General features: G+C 44.9%; 1 protein-coding gene across 2 annotated transcripts in view; it reads right to left on the minus strand.

Moving 5' to 3' along the window:
• The window catches only part of LOC126537871 (MAM and LDL-receptor class A domain-containing protein 1-like), a 242,010-nt gene that overhangs the window by 36,346 nt on the left and 187,348 nt on the right, over positions 1–18,316 (minus strand). For both annotated transcript variants that reach the window (XM_055074502.2, XM_050184968.3), the window contains exons 47-51: positions 16,923–17,077; positions 7,781–7,865; positions 6,527–6,685; positions 5,376–5,481; positions 4,146–4,296 (exon numbers count right to left, since the gene is read on the minus strand). In XM_055074502.2, the coding sequence (XP_054930477.2) occupies positions 4,146–4,296; positions 5,376–5,481; positions 6,527–6,685; positions 7,781–7,865; positions 16,923–17,077 (656 nt within the window). The remainder of the gene's footprint in view (positions 1–4,145; positions 4,297–5,375; positions 5,482–6,526; positions 6,686–7,780; positions 7,866–16,922; positions 17,078–18,316) is intronic.

Genomic DNA, 18,316 nt, shown 5'->3' on the forward strand with positions numbered 1-18,316 from the left:
CACCCTGTTTTGGCTCTGTCGGTCACGTAACGCTGTCGTAACATCATCATACCACCTTCCCCGTTGCAACGATGTCATTCCATTGTAATTATGATGTGGTCATTCAATCGTCATTACCCGCCGTGGTTGCTTAGTGGTTATGGTGGCGTTGGGCGGCTAAGCAGGAGGTCGCGGGATTGAATCCTGGGCACGGCGGCCACATTTCGATGGGACGAAATGCGATAACACCAGTGTACTTAGAATTATTCGCAAGTTAAAGAACGCCAGGGGGTCCAGATTATTCCGCAGTTCCCAACTACGGTATCTTCATAATCAGATCGCTGTTATTATTTAATTATTCAATCGTGATTATGTCAGGAATGTCATGCCAGCATTGTAATAGCGTCTTCCGTCGAGATATGGCGATCTTCATGAATTAGTTGTTTTCCCGCGACGACCGCAGAGGCGGCACGACGCGGGAAAATAAGAGACATGCTCGAGGGCTGGTGAAAGAGAAAGAAGCGGATGACGAGCGAGCGCAAAGCAGCGAGCGGGAAGCTGCGAGCACGGAGGATCGAAGCAGCCGGGGAGAGAGAGAGAATCAACTTTTAGTGAGCCCTTAGTAAAGGTTGGTGTGCGCTGGCACCAGACGGGGTGGAACCTTCTTCTCAGGTCCCATATGCGTCCAGCAGTTCCTGGCCCCTAGCCGCCAGCGCGAGCTGAGTCGGTAGGTCGGGGCTGGACAACAAAGTCTCCCATCACTCGGGGGAGGGGAGGGAGGGGAGGGAGGGGGCGGAGGGATGGTGGGGGTTCGTGAGCTTAGTGCACTCTGCAAGGTTGTGCGCTAGAGTGCCTTTTGATCGTCTCCAAAAGGGGCATGAAGTGTCATGCTCTGTTGGGAACATCTTGTGCAAGAGCACGGGATGCGCTAGCGACCCCGCTTGCTTGCGTCGCACGATCGTTTGCTGCATTCGGCTGAGTTGCGAATGCGGACGGGCCTGCTGTTGCACAGCGACGGCAAGGCGCACGCAGCCGTCAACAAAATCAAGACCACATCAGAGCAGGTCCTGAGCATGATCCGCAGAGTCACCAACCGGAACAGAGGGATCAAAGAAGAAGACGCACTGCGCCTGGTGCAGCCATTCGTCATGTCACGCGTAACGTACTCTGCCCCGTACCTCCAGCTTGCAAATATCAACCGCGAGACGTTGAACACGACGATAAGGAAAGCAGTCAAACTCGCCATGGGCATACCAGTCTACTCGTTACGCAGAAGCTGCTGGAAATGGGTGCCCACAACACGGTGGAAGAACTGGTGGAAGCACACCTATCCCACCAGAGAGTAAGGCTGAGCCGGACAGAGCATGGTCGGGCCGTCCTACGCAAGACAGAATGGCAAATTGAACAGCAACCTACAATGGAGCCGCTACCCACAACGTGGAGAGACATTATTAAGACCAAGCCCCTCCCCCGAAACATGCAGCCGGGGAGGAACGACGAGAGACGCCCTGCGCGGGTCACGGCACTGGCTCGACAGCTGGAAGAGGTCCCCGAGGTTCTCTACGCGGACGCCTCGCTTCCCAAGCACGGCACCAGAGCAACGGAGGTCGTCACCACCATCGATAAACTGGTCACAGGCGCGTCGATACAGACGACGAATACAGCCGAAGCAGAAGAAGTGGCCGTGGCCCTCGCACTCGCACAACCGGGAGTGAGGACCGTGGTCACAGACTCCAAGACGGCCTACGCAAGCTACCGCAAGGAGAACATCTCTCCCGCAGCACTAGCGATCCTCACCAAATGCAAATCACCAGGACGGGTCGTTGAGCTCGTGTGGGTCCCGGCTCACTCGCAAGTTGAAGGCAACGCACTCTCCGACCACTATGCCCGAGAACTGTCAATCCGGGCCGAGGATGAGCCAGAGCTACCGCACCCCGTCACAAGTTACAAAGAAATCACCCAAATGTACAGAAGCGGCAGATGTAGGCTTCCCCGTCCTCATCTGCAACTCAGCCGGGGGGGTTCGAACGAGTCCCGAGATGGCTATCCGGGATGTACCGCTGGGCAGTCTCGTGACGGGCCATCGAGGCAAATTAGCCGTGTCCTGTGCCTGGCCGGTTCCAGTGTTCTCAGGGTTCCAGTGCTCTCAGAGTTCCGGCACTACCAGGCATCCTCAGGCCAGTACCTCAGCGGCATGTCGCCGTGTCACCGTCACTGTTTACGCAACCCGAGCCGTCTCCGCCGCGTACGGCGGGCCAGCGACGATTACGCCCCCACGTGAGTTAACTCAGTTGGACCGTATGCCGCCACGCCCGGACTTCGCCTGTTAGTGGGCGAGGTACGGGAACAGGGGCCGTATTCTGAAACGTTCGCCTCCGCGAAAGTTTCGCCCTGGCCACGCCTCCTCCAACGGCGCGCGCTGATTGGAGATTTCAGCAAAACCGGAAATTAAACAGCGCCATCTAGTAGTTTCGGCCTGCGTCATTTTAACGTCATGGTGCCGATGGGTGCTCTCGACATGTATCGAATAAATGAACATGTCTTTTGGCGTCTCTTAGCATTCGGTTGGTGGTGGAGTGTAGTAGAGATAAGATAGGTGGTAGTTTATAGTAGCCTTTTTGGTGGCGTTTTACACGCGTTGTTTTGCGGCGATGTTTGTTAGTTCATATAAACTAAAACATTTCACACCTCCATATTCAATTTATTTTACCTAAAGAAGCAGTAAGCAAACGTAGTCAGTGCGCAGAACCCGTACTGCGGCCACTACACTCGAAAACAACACACCCGAGCCGCTCTGCCCTCGCCGGGCGCGATCTCTCATGCGATGTGAAGCGTTCGAGAGCGCGCGTTGGTAGTGCACGCTGACGTCACGTGTAAGCAGTCGCTTGGCTTATTGAATGTGACTTTCGCGGCGGCGAAACTTTCGTGAAAGGCGAACGTTTCAGAATACGGCCCCTGGGCAGTGTGCCGCGTCATCGTATCCCGCGCCGCATTCGAGGAGAGCCCTAATTCGAGCTGGGTTTTAGGCTTTGCATCAGTGCAGCGTTGTTCATTAAATGTCCACCGGTGTAACCTGTGCGACTACCACCCTCGAGTCCTTCCTCACCGCACCTAACGTCAACAAATGTGTCGGTCCACCTTATTACTCTACACATGACGTTTCATATATAACGAAAAAAATGGGGTGCAACTGTCATTTTTATAATACCCATTAGACTTACTATATTGCGGCCAGTTGCTAAAAATTGATCAAAACCTCTTGGCTAGCAAAATGATGCCCAAATGAGAATTATAATTTAGCTCACTTTTTTATTAAGCCGCAAGTTCTAAGGATGACAAATTACAAAAGAATTACCTATCTATTCCGATACCCCTAGGTATGTTTAGCCTTTTCTAGAAAGCTGCTTATACAGATCTCCAAAAGCATTTTTAGGGTACGCGGGCAGTGCGTGCACGCGAGGCGGGTGGTCACTGCGTGTTGCTGGTGGATTCCGTGGCATTATTGCGTGTTTCCGTAGCCCATTGCGTGTTTTGCACCAATGAAAGCGGCAGGAATTGGCGGCCGCGGGACCAAAGTAAATCACGTCAGCTCGTCTCCGTCGTTTTTCCTGCCGCCAAACTTCTGAGCTCCCGATTACCGGTGGAGGACACATATGTGACCATTACATGCTAGTGCGCACTCTCGGCGAAAAGGCCCAACCCCGAGCGCCAATATTAGGTGCATGCATGCAACATCATCTTGTCCCATCATATATGTTTCGCGCCTACCGTCACTCTCAACTTTTACCTTTCTCGATAACGCTCAAGACGAAAACGAATCAGTACACTGAACCATCTAAGCTGTCGCATGAAGCATGAGACTGAAAGTGCAGAGCGTCTGATGTAGTAAAAGATGCAATGACACCATAAGTTCCATTACAAAAAGAAAGAAGTAAATATGTTCAACACTACCAATTTCAATCTAGTAATGATGAAAGGAATCTCCCAGGGCTATACACAAGGCCCGCTGCACTTTGACGAGGGCTTTAACCGTAGTACCCTAATACCCAATATGTGTTGTGACATCTGTGCAGCAATCGATTCGCCCACTCCAAGTGCTTAGACGTCTGGCTACCAGCATCAATATGAATATGTTGAAGGAACTGCTGGCCACGCTATTACCCCACCTGATGAGGCTCGTCTGAGTGCAGTTGCACTTGACCTTGCCTCCACTCCTTGCCCTGAGGTCCCCGGCGAGTCCATAGCAGGCTGTAGGATGCATTACCCACACGCTGTATAAGGTTCAGGTAGCCAGTGTTTGGGTGCCACATGTTGTACCTAGAAAGAAATTAGAGTTTTAATTTGTGGGCAAACTTCTTACCGCTTGTGGATTATTCAAGGCATTGCCAAATTGCGATATATTGTCGAAATTGGTGATGGCAGTATTTTGAGCAAATCACAGACACAGTAGCAGCCCTCTGGGCGTTTTTGATTGGCTCAAAGTGACAGAATTAATGAATTTGACCATATGGCATTATTCGACCATGTCCACCATAGCGTCCCAGGCTACAGGCGGCGTATACGTGAGCGACCGAGTTCGTGGCGCAACCTGGCGGCACAGAGTTCCACCAGACAAACACAAAGTTACTATTGCAGGTAACTCAATGTATTCTGATTCACTGATGGTGTAAATTTCCGGCTGGGGCGTAGTAGCAAATATGTTGCTTTTGCAAATCTTTCCTTTTTTTTTCCACAAGAACACCTGCGGAACACAAAATAGTGTCTCTAAGGCATTGTTTTTAGACGACGTTTCACAAGCTCTCGCCACCAGCGACTGGGAACGCGGTAATATGCAAACACCTTTGTGTATATTGGAATACCGGATATGCTAAAACTATCTGTTTAGATTGATACTTTTCGCACAACTGCTTGCATACGGCGTAGAGTTCTTTTCAGTTTTACTGATGCGAGAAATAAATTTTGAAGTTAAAGCTTCAGCAACGTACACTGTCCTGTTTCACCAAACGCCACCTCGCCACATTTCCGGAAGCACTACTACTGTATTGAACGTCACAATTATCTCGTGTTTAAAATTATTGGTAGGCAGAGAAAACGAAATGCTTGAAAGTCCACTTGAAGGTTAGTGTCACTATCGTGCTTTGCAATCTGACGTGAGCGCTCTTCTTTAGTGCTTATGGAAGTTTCTTTTGAGAGTGTACTTGCAAATAAGATTTGGAGTCCTTGGTATAAAGGTAAAACATTTTTTTCTACAAAAGCAAGGTACATACGTAACTTTACGTAGATATACGTACATTTTCCTACTCTATCTCACACAGTTTAGGCACGTGGAAAGTCATGAATTAAGCATCAAAATCATTTCCATGGAAGGACAATGAGTGCATCCGGTGGTAACTTACCAAAACGTGAAACAGCGGCCAGTGTCTGGAGTAGGGCTCATCTGGACGGAAACCAGGTGGGCAAGTCTTACGCCGGAAAGTCTGTTCCGAGCGTACATATAGGCTCCTACATAATAGCAAAATAGAAACACCAACGCCTGGTTCCAAAAACACTGACGGTGCTTGTTTCTTTGCTTTTCAGCGCAACAATGTGTTTTATGTTTCATATTTTGATTTTAACGTCTTTCTTGTTGAATCAAAGTTGAGAACTTTTCCATGGTATATATTGGGAACAGCACAAACGATAGCCGCTTTGAAGTAACATTATTAAACATAAATATCTGGTGTGATACACCTGAGGTATGCAGGTAATTCTCAAGAAAAGAAAATTATCAAAGAAGAAAAAATTGTGTGTGGAACAATTTAATGATTATGAATAAGTTTAAACCTGTAATATTGCAAAACTGTTTTACATTTGCAATACCATTTTTTTAATGTTTCTTTCATCGAGCATATATTCAAACAAGCAAACGAAAGGAACAGTCGCGTACTGCTAGATAGCTTAACGCTAAACTTTTTTCCATATGTCCGTACAACTGCAGCAGTTCCAGCGCTATCTATAAGCAATGCGGCTCGAAAGTGAAAGCGATACTATGAAGATAACTTCTAGCTGTGTCGAGTAAGCAGACGTACTATAGGAAGGGCACTTTGCATTCATTGCGGAGTCAAAGGTTGGTGAAGCTCCAGCAAAAAAATCCTTTCAGTGTTAACGCAAATGAACATTACACCCCAAGCATTTAAAGGACATTACCTACTGCAAACCTTATGAGAAAATTTTTTGCGAGCTTATAGATTTCTTCTGATCTTCACAAAGAAAGCGCAGAAAAATAATGCAAGCCGCATTGTCCTATACCTATGCTGCGACCATATAATGTTGAGATGAAAATATTTTTATTGCTTAGAACTCTGTACGTTCGATGGAAGTCATTTATGTGCCAGCTTACGGAGCATCAGAAATTCTTTATCAGCAATAGACCTGAGTCTCGTTGGTGAAGAAAAAATGCTGGAAATGAACTCTCCTAAAAGTGAGTAGCCGGCGAAAGCACTAGCTTTAGAATGAGTAGTGCATTTAGGTGGTTAGAATAGCGGACGTCTGTAATTCCGATCTCTACCTTTCTGTGAATCACGGTAGGGGGGCTGCCATCGAAGCCCAGGATACCAGGAACCTCCAGTGTAGAGAACCCACTTGGTATCAGCGACCTGGTTCTCGGGGAACCAGCCGCAGTTGGTGGGATTGGAGAATGTGCAGCTTACCTTCTCGGCAGCTTCCCCTGAAAAAAAGGAAGATATCTGTCAGCAGTTTTCTCTTGTCAGTGGTATTTCGTTGAAAAAGAGACGCACTTCCACAGTGACAGAGTCGCAGATAGTTTAGGGCAACATACGTGACCTCTTTAAAGCAAACAGAAAGTACAAAATGCTTACAATTATTTACTGTACGCTACTGCACGAGCTCATGCATAACCCTTCAAGGGACTACAGTGAGGTTTAGATAACTAGACGGAAATATTTTTAGTACGCAAACTAGCTATTACCCGCACGCCGTATATGTTTGTGCCTGTTAATACGGTTTAATGCCGGCCAGCTCATCTCCTACTATCAATAAGTACAGTCAAAGTAACATCTCTAGACGACAGATAAGACGCACCTATTATTTTGTATTACAAAGTCGATTACGGCCGGTATGTTTAGAAGCAGTCATCTAGTCATGCCTTTTTATAGCCGTAATATGGTATTCCAGCAAATATGTCTCATCCTTCAAATCCTTACAATGTTTGCAATAATACTGGGAGGTCAGCTTTAGGAAGATTTTATGTATATATATATATATATATATATATATATATATATATATATATATATATATATATATATGTATATATATATATATATATATATATATATATATATATATATATATATATATATATATATATATATTGCGCGTCAATACGCTTCTTAAGTCAATTTAAAAGTCCTTCATAACGCATGGTTTTCCATGGTTATCTTTGAAAGTGGCGAGAAAGCCTAAGTTGATTCTTTATAGGGTTGCTAATCTTCAAGATCCGTCTCCCTCTTTGCAATTTTTTGTGAACGCACACCGTTGTTAGGCACGTTTTAGCACTTGGCATATAAAGAATTTTTCATTCCGGTTGATTGCGCTTACTTCTATGTGTACAAATGACCTCTAGTATTAAATTTAATGAAAACTGAAATGCATAGCCTGACTACTTTGTCGCTTTTTATTATCGTTACCAGATAAATCTGATATATGTATTGAATATAACTCCCAACATAATGCTGAACTGTCAGCTCATAGCAAATCAGCAACAAAATTGGATTTTGTGCCACACGCTGGTAAAACTCACTTCCTTCACTTTGGGCGTCTGGATGGCACATGTCATAACTTGGGCGGTCAATACTCACGCCAGGAATGTTAGCCATGTACACGAACTGAAAGAAAGACAGACAGCAGCCTTAATTATAATTCTCAATAATGCACAAACAGGTGCTACGCATTGTGTCAGAAGAGCAGGTGGACTAAAATGCCCCGCAACAAGTTCTGACTTGTTTTGCACGTGGTGGTGCTTCTCTTAAAAATGCTTGGATTGATTGAGAGAAGCTTCTCTTGCGAGTGCTTCGATCGATCAAGAGAACAGAGTCTACGTGATAGCTAGCAGTTCTACAAACAAAACACAGGAAAAATCATCATGTGGATTGCTCACAAACCAAATTATGCAACTACAAGCGATCAATTCGATTTGAGAACGCTTTCTAAGCAGCACAACCCACCAAAGCGTTCAAGTGTAAGCCACTTAGTTCTTCACAACACATGGCAGAGTAACACAACTGAGAATGAAGACGCCACGTGTAGAACATAGAAATCTGTGTTTTCTTGAACAAAACCAGTCGCGAGTAAACTCCTATGTTGCCGTCTTCCATAGGGAACGATTCTTGTCTTGCTAACCATTTCACTACATCCGCATTAATCTTCGCACAAATCTCGCTGCCTGACAAAAACCAGGCCGGTTTCCTAATAAGTTTGATCGCTCAAGAACAATTTTGCATCAATAGTAAAATAACTGTTCCCCTAAATACTTATTAACTGAGCCACAATCGGTGAAAACTCTTAAACAAAATGATTTATGTTCAACAACTTGGAAATTTGTCAAAGTGACGCACATAGATAGCGGAACGAAGTGAACACGTTTTCTATGGATCAGACGTAAAATATTATATTTAACTTGAAGCTTGCGAATATAATTGAGTATAAATACCACGCGTAAGATGAGCTAGCAGGTAGCAAGCTTGAACGTCATTGGCACAAGATGGCAGAGTATGACCATGGCAAGATTTCGTAACAAACCGAAGTGCTACGTTTTCATGCTCTACAAAGATTTAGCCTACCTGATTAACGCTCTGTGCTTTACCATCTAGCATACCTAACCAGTTCAGCTCACCACAACAGCCACCTCAAGGTCGCATATCCATGATGTCGTACTCCTGAGCGAAACGCTGTGACCATTAAACTAACCTAGCACAGTCACATTGCCTCTCGCTAAGATCAAAAGCAGCAAAGTTTTAGCACCTATTCTGTATTATTGCGAATAGCATTCCTTGCCTGCTTCAGCTATCTTGAATCTATCTATCTATCTATCTATCTATCTATCTATCTATCTATCTATCTATCTATCTATCTATCTATCTATCTATCTATCTATCTATCTATCTATCTATCTATCTGTCTATCTGTCTATCTATCTATCTATCTATCTATCTATCTATCTATCTATCTATCTATCTATCTATCTATCTATCTATCTATCTATCTATCTATCTATCTATCTATCTATCTATCTATCTATCTATCTATCTATCTATAATCTTACGCCAACCCAGTGTCCAACTGCTTGGGGCAATAAGTATGGCCTCGTGGTTGTGAGGCCGTCGTTCCAGCTTTGTCATCCGACTCTCCTCACGCTTTCCTCGTCACGCCGTCATCGTCATACAGGTTTCGTGACATAGTCATTGTGTAGCCGTCATTGCCATCATAAACTTGTCATCCCATTCTCCTCGTGACCTTGGTATGCCACTATCGTCAATAAATCGCGACCAAACAGTTTTGCTCATGCGTTCGTTGTCACACCGACGTCGGGGTGCCGTCGCAGTTGTTCCATCGTGATCACTGTAGCTTCGACACCGACTCTCATCATACCGTTGCCATCATACCGTTGTCGTACCATCATGGTCATGCTGTCGTTATACCATCGTATCGTATGATAATCTATCGTCATTCCATTGTCGATACACCGACATTGTCATACAGCTTTCGTCGATCCATCAACATCTTTATTTGTTCGTCAGTTTATCGTTATCATTTTGTAGTCGTTCAATCTTGATTATGCCACTGTTACCATACCATTGTCATCATTGAGTCGTCCTCACACAGACGCTATCATGCATCCGTTGTCATACTTTCATCGTAAGGTCACCTTGGTCGTGCCATCGTCGTCTTTCTTGCTTCTTAATCAGGTTTTCGTCACACCTTCGTCATCAGTGTATATGTATGTCATCGTCGTCACGTTGTTGTTATACCATCCTCATTACTTAAGAATCTTCATCTCATTGTGGTCGTGCCCTCGTTGTTATACACCCTTGTTGTTCGATAGGTAATATTTCTTTGTCATTCCATCCTCACTGCGTCGGCGTCATACAGTCACCCTCATGCCTCGATGCTCATGGTCAGCCTTGGTAAACGAATGCCATAGCAAAGTGAGATAATACTATAGTATGTGGCATATAGCCGAAGCAACGAAAGTCTCAGAAGTGCTCGATTACTATTTTCATCTTCGTCGATAGTCTTCGTGAAATAAATTGTGCCGTATATTTTTTTCTTGTCACATATATTATTTCAATTTAGTTTCCTACTAATGATACCGTTAGCACAAAAATGTAATAAACTTGAAAGGAAAATCCCGGAGTAATCACTGAAACCAAGAATACGTATGCAATGAGAGAACAGCCATTTTCTGAATGATCTTATCTTGCATGCCCCCTCTCCCCCCCCACACACGCACATTGCATAATAAACACAATTATACGGTGCTTGTTACTGCACTAGTGGCTCACGTGCTACTCTGAACGACCTACAGGCATCAGAAATTTCAACGTGTTACTGCCTATTATTATCGCACAACTGTAGGCAATATCGATATGCATATGGATAACATTGAACGCAGTTCGCCCACAAAAAACATGCGAAAGAACCCTACAGAGCATTACACAAAGTAGGAGTACAATAACTTTGCAGGTTACAGCAACAGCGCACGTATTCACATGCCAAAGGGACAGTCCTCCCCCTTCCGGCATTCCATATCAATTATTTGCCATTTTCAGCCAACTTGTTCTATGGGCTGCCTGAAATTCGTCCTCGCCCTTCGATCTCCTAGCTTCCGAGTTAGCTAAGATGGTAAAGCGATCGCCTCGGAAAGGCGTTTGTCCCTAGTTGAAATCCCGTACCACATATATATTTTTTACTGCGAATTTTCTTCCTGAGAAACCGCTTTCTTCATAATTAAATGAACATTCAGGTACATGTCATTTTCTTCCATCAGTGACGCTTCCTCCACCTTGCAGGATTACGGACAGCTGATTGACCTTGTTCGAATGTGTTCGCATTCGGGGATGGTAAGGTCACTCAGCAAAATTAATAAAATTGTTTATGTGTCGGCCCGGCTAATGCACTACGGTAGCTAAACTTGATTGCAGCCGCTTGCGACTGTGTTGTTCTGTAATAGGTACTTTGAATTTGTTAGGCTAGCCTAGTATTTCTTATCGCATGAACCATCAAATCATTGATGTTCGTGGCTGGGCTAAAACCTTCACCAAAAACATGCTCAGAAAGTTAACATGAACAATCTACAAAGTATTTCCCTTAATTCTTTGTATTCTCAGTTCATGTAATCCAATCGTGTGTTTTCTCAAGGTTGGTATTGTCTACAGTACAAATGCTTATTATTCTACAAACCTGGCACCCAAGTCCCCTTTTTACATTATATGCGGCATCATTTGTTCATCAAAGATAAATCTAGGCAGTTTTTGTGCTCGCATGTCACGACACTACTTAATACTTTCTTTGTTGTATTTAGTATGGTTAATATTATTGGTCTCCTTCCCGTTAATTAATGGCCCAATGTGATCACGTAGAAGAAAATCATTCTTTTTCAGACTTGTCTTTGTTTGTACGTAATGTTGGCCATCAGTATGTTGGCCATTGTAAAGTGGAGAACAGTTTCATAGTGCTTCTCTATTCCTGAAAGAGTACGTGATATCTATCAGTGTTTCCACAGCGAATTTTTAATATGCTAAGCAGTTATGAGCTAGGTATTGTGATGTCCCCATTTTTAACTACGTAAACTCACTACAAGAGTTTTAAATGCTTCAGTTGTGTTAATTGTAAAATATTCACATCATCGTCTATTACCTAATCCACTAATCTTATACCTCCCCTGCCAGGTTTAACCGCCATGGTTAAACAAGCCCCCGTAGTGGATAAACTATATGAGCAGTATGGGAACTCCCAGATTGGAGCCATCAATCGAAGGGTGGAGGACACAGTGACCCCTGAGCGCGCGCAGTGTTTCGAGGCTCGGCTGGGCGCTCAGGGGTGCGGCCGGCCGGGTGTGGTTGGCGTGGACCGAGGGCGTGGACCGATTCCATAATGGCGCCCGTAACGTGGGGCCCCGGCTGCATTCCAGGACGGACCGTGATCGTGGGGAAGGCGGGCTGCACCCGGTTCAACGGCCAGGAGCGACGCCTGCTTGGCCTGGTGCGTGACCACCTCCGTGGTGCGAGCTGCGGTTCTGCCGTTCACTCAGGAGCGATTCCACCGGCTCCTACTCTTTCACCGTGATCGGGTCTGGCATGGGACACGGGGGCGGACGAGAACCTCATGGGCGCTAGAGCTCACTTGCCAATGGCAATGGCACCGCTCGAGCGACGATCGTCATCTGCGATTTTCCCCTCCTCTTAAATGCCTGGTGTGGTGCCATGTGGTCTCTGTGCGGTGGCATGGCAGCGAGCGGGCGGCAGCTGTTTTTGGCGACCTGCTGCGTGCACTCGCCAGAACGAGGTCGAGGAGGACGACCGCACCAGGTGTGCTTACGGGAATGGTTTAGGGCCTTCTGATTCCTTCGAGACCTCGACAACTCGGAGGCAACTACGTAACAGACAGCTACGTGGTCTGCTGCATTTTCGCGAAGCATGCGTCCCGGAAGCCAGCCAGGTTTAGGGCCTTCGAGTTCCTGGTAGACCTTGGTGACTCGGTCGTTGCCTCCTCCAGCGACCCTCGTTCGGTGCAGCCATGTGCAAGGTTTGCCCGCCGCCGGGGAGGTGCTGCCATCGCTGCCATCGCTCCGTGGGCCAGTGCCATCATCGCCTTCATAGAGGGAAGGAGAGTATTGGAACTCCTACATCGGAGCCAGCAGTTGAAGAGGTGGTGGACAAAGTGACTCTTGAGCGCGAGCGTTGGTTCGAGGCTCGGCTGGGCGCTCTTTGGCACCGCCGGCCAGGACTGGGGCATGCTGGCGTGGACCGAGGGACGCCGCCGTTCCCACAATAGATACAGAAGCACGGATGTAAATGGGGATTTGACAGTCAAGAGATAAGTCTGCCAATGATCGTTTTTATGTCATTGTGCTTACTATAATAATAAATCTCGAGCTTCTATAATAATAATCTCGAGCTTCTATTTCGCAACAGTGTTGCTAAAACGACATATTCTCCCTAAGGTTTCGGTATCCTCTATTAATCTTTCGAAGTATAAAAACTATTTTAGAGCTCTAAGTAGCTATCTGCTAGAAATGCGGATACAGCGAAACATTAACTTAGAAACGGCAATAAAAACGAATACAGGGAATAAGTCAGCTCATTAGCTCGGTGGTATTTGTGTCGTGCCCTTCTTCAATCTAACAGAATAAACTGAAATTTCATCACTTCACCGAAATGATGTCTTGTTATCATCCCACTGCCAGCAGTTATGAGCTAGCGTATCTTTCCAGCGTCGCGTAATGTCGTCCCGCGATACCACCCAGAACGATAATACATTAAGAAAGAATAGTATTCGCCATTTCCCAAATTCCGAAAAAAAAGCTGCACGGCTGTGAAAAACCAGCACTTTTGCGTGATCTGCAAAACGTCTCGTCGTAACGTTCCCAATCTGCTTTCTAATATAGGTGGAACAGGTTACACATAGGTAGCATAAGAAAATATAAAAGAGGTTTTGTAATTAAAATATTCCAGAAGAGTATTGTGAAGTTACAAGTGTTTCGGCATGCATTGTATGGTAGTGAAGTGTATTGGCCAATTCCATGGCTTTCAAGATCTACGACGACAAGCTGTAATCAGGTTCTTGGCGCTACTCTTCGAGCTGAAGTGTGCCTGAAGCTTCAATACAAAGCATGTCTCCATTCAAGCTGAAGTCCATTCCCTGTAGGAAAATTCACGGCCGTTGATATTTTCTAGTATGTTGTGCCGTTATGCTGTCGGTATTTGGATGCCTTATTCCTGGTTCATGCATCTGACAAAGCAAAGAACTTCAAGTAACATTAATTCTATGGTTACCCGAAGTGTTTTTGTGAATGCATTTGCACGATTTCACGTTAATGACGAGGCAAACATTACTGCCCTATGCACAGTGATATTCGAGCGAATGCAAATCTGAAGCAATGCTTGTGGAAACGATTGTTAGATTGCACGCCGATGGCTGGTAAGCCATGTGGCAAGGTATATAGGAGTGGAGCTGCTTCATGTAGTCATTCACAGAGTGCTGCTGCGTCTACACGAATATTTTTTTACAATAGAGAACTAACGTGGGCTTTGACTTTCTAATACACTAAAGAATATTATGAGTTGTAATTCAGTGCGATACTGGGGTCGCATTCAAACTTCTGTCTCCAATAGCACGAAGCAAGCTTTACCAAGAAAGATGCTGCTGGCATATTACAAAATATGGCCTTGTAGCAGAATCAGTATGCATGCGATGTTGTTGATACGACATTGGCTGAACTTCCTCGGTCTGTTGAATGCTATAACATGTGACAAATCCCAATGTTTGAACACCTTATGCAACCTAAAAAAAATAAAGTGCACAGCACGTTTTAGCACTACATTTACATTTGGATAAGAACGAGCATGAACAGTTGACAATTCTTGACTTGTCAGTACGCTAAACTATCGTGTGAAGTGCGTTTGCGAAAGGAAAACTTCTTGGATTTAATTTCGGTTTATGCGCATTTGGTGTTCAGTGTTTCAGGTTTGTAGTTTGTGTTCTGAATGGCGTGGTATGTCTCCTGGCCCTCTGCTGAACAAGAACTCGAATTTGGGTTTTCAGCAGAACATCATGTTGAGAAATCATCGTGTCGTATTGCGAGTCTAATCAAATGGATAAGCCATCGCTAATGCTGTCCACTACTCTTGCAACAGCTTGTTATTGGGTAACTTAGTTAACAATTGATGAAGCCACTTTAGTAGAGCGGAAACTTGCGTGAGTTGGTATGAATTAATTTTTTGTAAATTTCAGCACACACAACCAAGAAAGCCATACAAGAAAGAAAGAAGCGTTTCACAAAAAGAAGGGTGCAGAAAGTGGTGTCAGCCAGCCGCCAGTGAAATTCCTTTGATAAAGAGTTAGACATTTTGAAAACGTAGTTTTCCTTTACCAACTCGGCGTTTTCTAATCTGTGTGGGCTACATATAGCAATTTTCGTCACTGTGTACTTTTTGATGCTCCTTTCTGTTTATGTTTCCCCAATTTATTTGCGCTTACTTATAATGAAGTTTTAGTTAGCAGCGCTTGCGTTCACGTGTACCTTCCTTTCGTGGTTTTGTTGATTGTGAGCACTGAAATGTGCAAACAGAACGAGGCCAGTGTAACATAATTCGAACAAACCAATAAGGAGAGGCGTCCGGTTCACTCCATTTCGGGTTTTTATTTATTGGGCTACAATGGCTTCATCGAATACTCGTGCGACGGAGGAAGTGTAGCTCTTGCAAATTTTTAAGAGCTGTATTGATTTTATTGACATCGTTTTGAGCCTCCGATAAACGCAGAGTATATGAGACGCCATGTAGACGCCATGTTTTATCTCTGCCACTAAGTCTTCTTTACCTCAGAATCCAAGGTTCTCCTCATTCTGCATCCACCTGATTTGTAAGTGATGTTTCCTTTGTTAATGTCCAGTACATAGTTTTCGATGCTGTCATGGCGTAGCTAGAAGCACGCGGAAAAAAACACAAGCCGGTGTTGGCCCTGTAGGCGCGAAAACGAGGTATGGAGCACGGTTGTGTACCGATAAACCATGTTGCTCGGCCTTCAAAGTCAGCCGGTTGTTGCTGGACGCCCGGTCCAGAGAACCACAATCCGACTCCTACACCGTTCTCGCACGTCAAAGACCAGCACTCTTGGTGCGGAACCGGTCCACGGAAGCAAAAGAAGTGGCTGACCATCCAGGGAGCTGTTCGAGGTGGGTCACAGTTTTGTGCCACATGAGGAAGATTTTCAAGTCTCAAGGGCCTGTGGTTTTGCAGGGTAAGCAGTTCAGGGAACCAGGTGAGATAGACGCAGTCCCAGGCGACTGCAATGAAGAGCCTTGCTGTCGGGGGCGAGAGCAGTAGTTGGAGTTACTACGTAACTAAACCCGGTACCGTGGCTATCACAAGAATCGCTGTCGCGGCTGCAAGCCGTGCCGTGCTTTGGATAGACCCGTGATGCCGTCGTCCGCAAGCCAGTCAACATTTCAGAATAAGGACATCGGCCTCGATACATCAGCGGGTCACACAGAAAAGGAACGCACGGCGAGAAACTATGCGTATTAAGATAGACATTGTGGTTATCAGCCGCAGGCTTCTATGTGATTACTATAGTTCCTATAGGTAAGCGTCCCGTCAAGTGCGTGTATATTGTCAATATATTATACATGATGCTTGCAAATGCGCGTCGATTGCGTTCCTTAGTGAGCCTTCCTGGACCGAAGTGCTCTTGTTCCATCACAGATGCAAATAATGTGGCAGGAGTTCATGGAAAGTGTACTAAAAAAAAAACATGCGAAACTTATATGGCAAATACGGTTGCCATTTGTGACGTCTTCGGAAAGGTAAAATGTTGTGTTCGAAATAAACATGAATGTTCCTGACATGACATCTGTTTTCTCAGTTTGCGCTCTTGTGGAACTGCTTAATAGGATTTCCTCCTGTTTCGATGCTCTTTCAACAGAGGGTTCGAATATTTTCTTTTTCAAAGCAATATTGAATTCCTTCTTCAACAATGGTATTTATTTTCCTCGAAAAGAAATATGCACTTTGCGATTTGGCCCTTCACGGCATTTTGTGTTAAATTACGCCTCTGTCCTGAACTCCATGGTCTGCCGCTCACTAGTTACCCACCATATGTACGACAAGGAGAGCCCATGCGTTTAGTAAACTACCTCAAAACACGTGCTGTAAACAACTCACCCTGGCTCCAGCATCCCAATTTCCGACTTTTGCGTACATCTTTCTCCATTGACCTTTCCCTTGCGTTCCTCTAACGGCGCCGAGAAGCTTCAAGGAACGTTGCTGGCTGTTCTTCCCCGGAGGTGGACGCACCCCGAACATTAGCCATGCTGTGGCTGCAAATACAAACGACTATACTCAGGTGCTGTAAGCAGTCTTCCATAATAAAAAATATTACGTTGTGCCTTTGTTGCATTTTCTTTGTCGTGATGCATAGTGAATAAATATACGGAATTCTGTTATCTTTGCCTTAGGTTCCTAATTATATTACCACGTTGTTGAGTCACGCATTCTCGAAATAAGCTTGCGTGTTACCACCTTGACAATAATATTTATTTTTCTGCCTGAACGCTGCTTTGGGTAGCTTAAGTATCGAGAGTAGATACTATAAAAACATTTAAAGTCTGCTAATAATCACGACATGAGAAACTAGTTTCTTGTGTGGAAGCAAAACAGAAAAAAAAATTGCGCAAGGCTATATTATACCGCTACTCTGTGCAATGTGACTAGTCACATTCTAGGCCTTGTAGTTTTGCATAAACCTTACTATACTGGCGGACAACGTTCTGTGGCTCTGAACGGAAAGCTACGGGGACAACGCTTCTGCACATGTGTAAGCACGCCAAATAGTCCGCCAGCGTTTGACAGTGCTTTCGGCTGCTCGGTGCGACGGTTTGGCGTTTGCCCAGGCGCCGAAGGAAAAAGCCGCAAAATAAGTAAGCTTTTACATTCAGATGTGTCTTTTGTCTTATTTAACTGTTACTAATGAGGTGTTTGTTTTCTCTTCGCCAACCTAAACTAACGTGGATGAAAACGGGGGACTCTATTGAGTAGCGCTGTCACTCGTGCGCGCTTTGCCTCCGTAGCTTTCCCTTTATTGCCGCAGAAAGTTGTCTGCGAGTATAGAAGGAATTCTGGCTCTAGTTTCTAATAAAGTTGCTGGAATTGCAGATCCGCTATCATAGAAATCATGGGCAGTACATGCATTTGTCTAAACTTAGCCTTCTTGGCTTAAAAGGTCTTTCTGACTTTGCAAATTGATCGTCTTTAATAACATATGGCATTACATACATTCTGACCTCGCTACTATGGGCTGAGCTATTAAAAAGGTTACCAAATATGAGGATGGCAACAACGGGGCTTTTATATAAGCCGTCTTGCGCCAATTGGTATTTTCTGCAATCTTTCGTGAGCTAGTACCTAAAACTATACCTAATAAATATTATTTATTGCGGAAATGCGTAAGTTTGAATATAAAATTGTACAAAACGTTCAAAAAATTCATAATTAATTGTTTCTAGGTTGCCATATTTGCCCCTTTTCTTGTGCGTATTGAAGACTTGGCGGCGAAACTC

The sequence above is a fragment of the Dermacentor andersoni genome, chromosome 4 (genome assembly GCF_023375885.2).
Source record: "Dermacentor andersoni chromosome 4, qqDerAnde1_hic_scaffold, whole genome shotgun sequence".
Lineage (NCBI taxonomy): Eukaryota > Metazoa > Arthropoda > Arachnida > Ixodida > Ixodidae > Dermacentor > Dermacentor andersoni.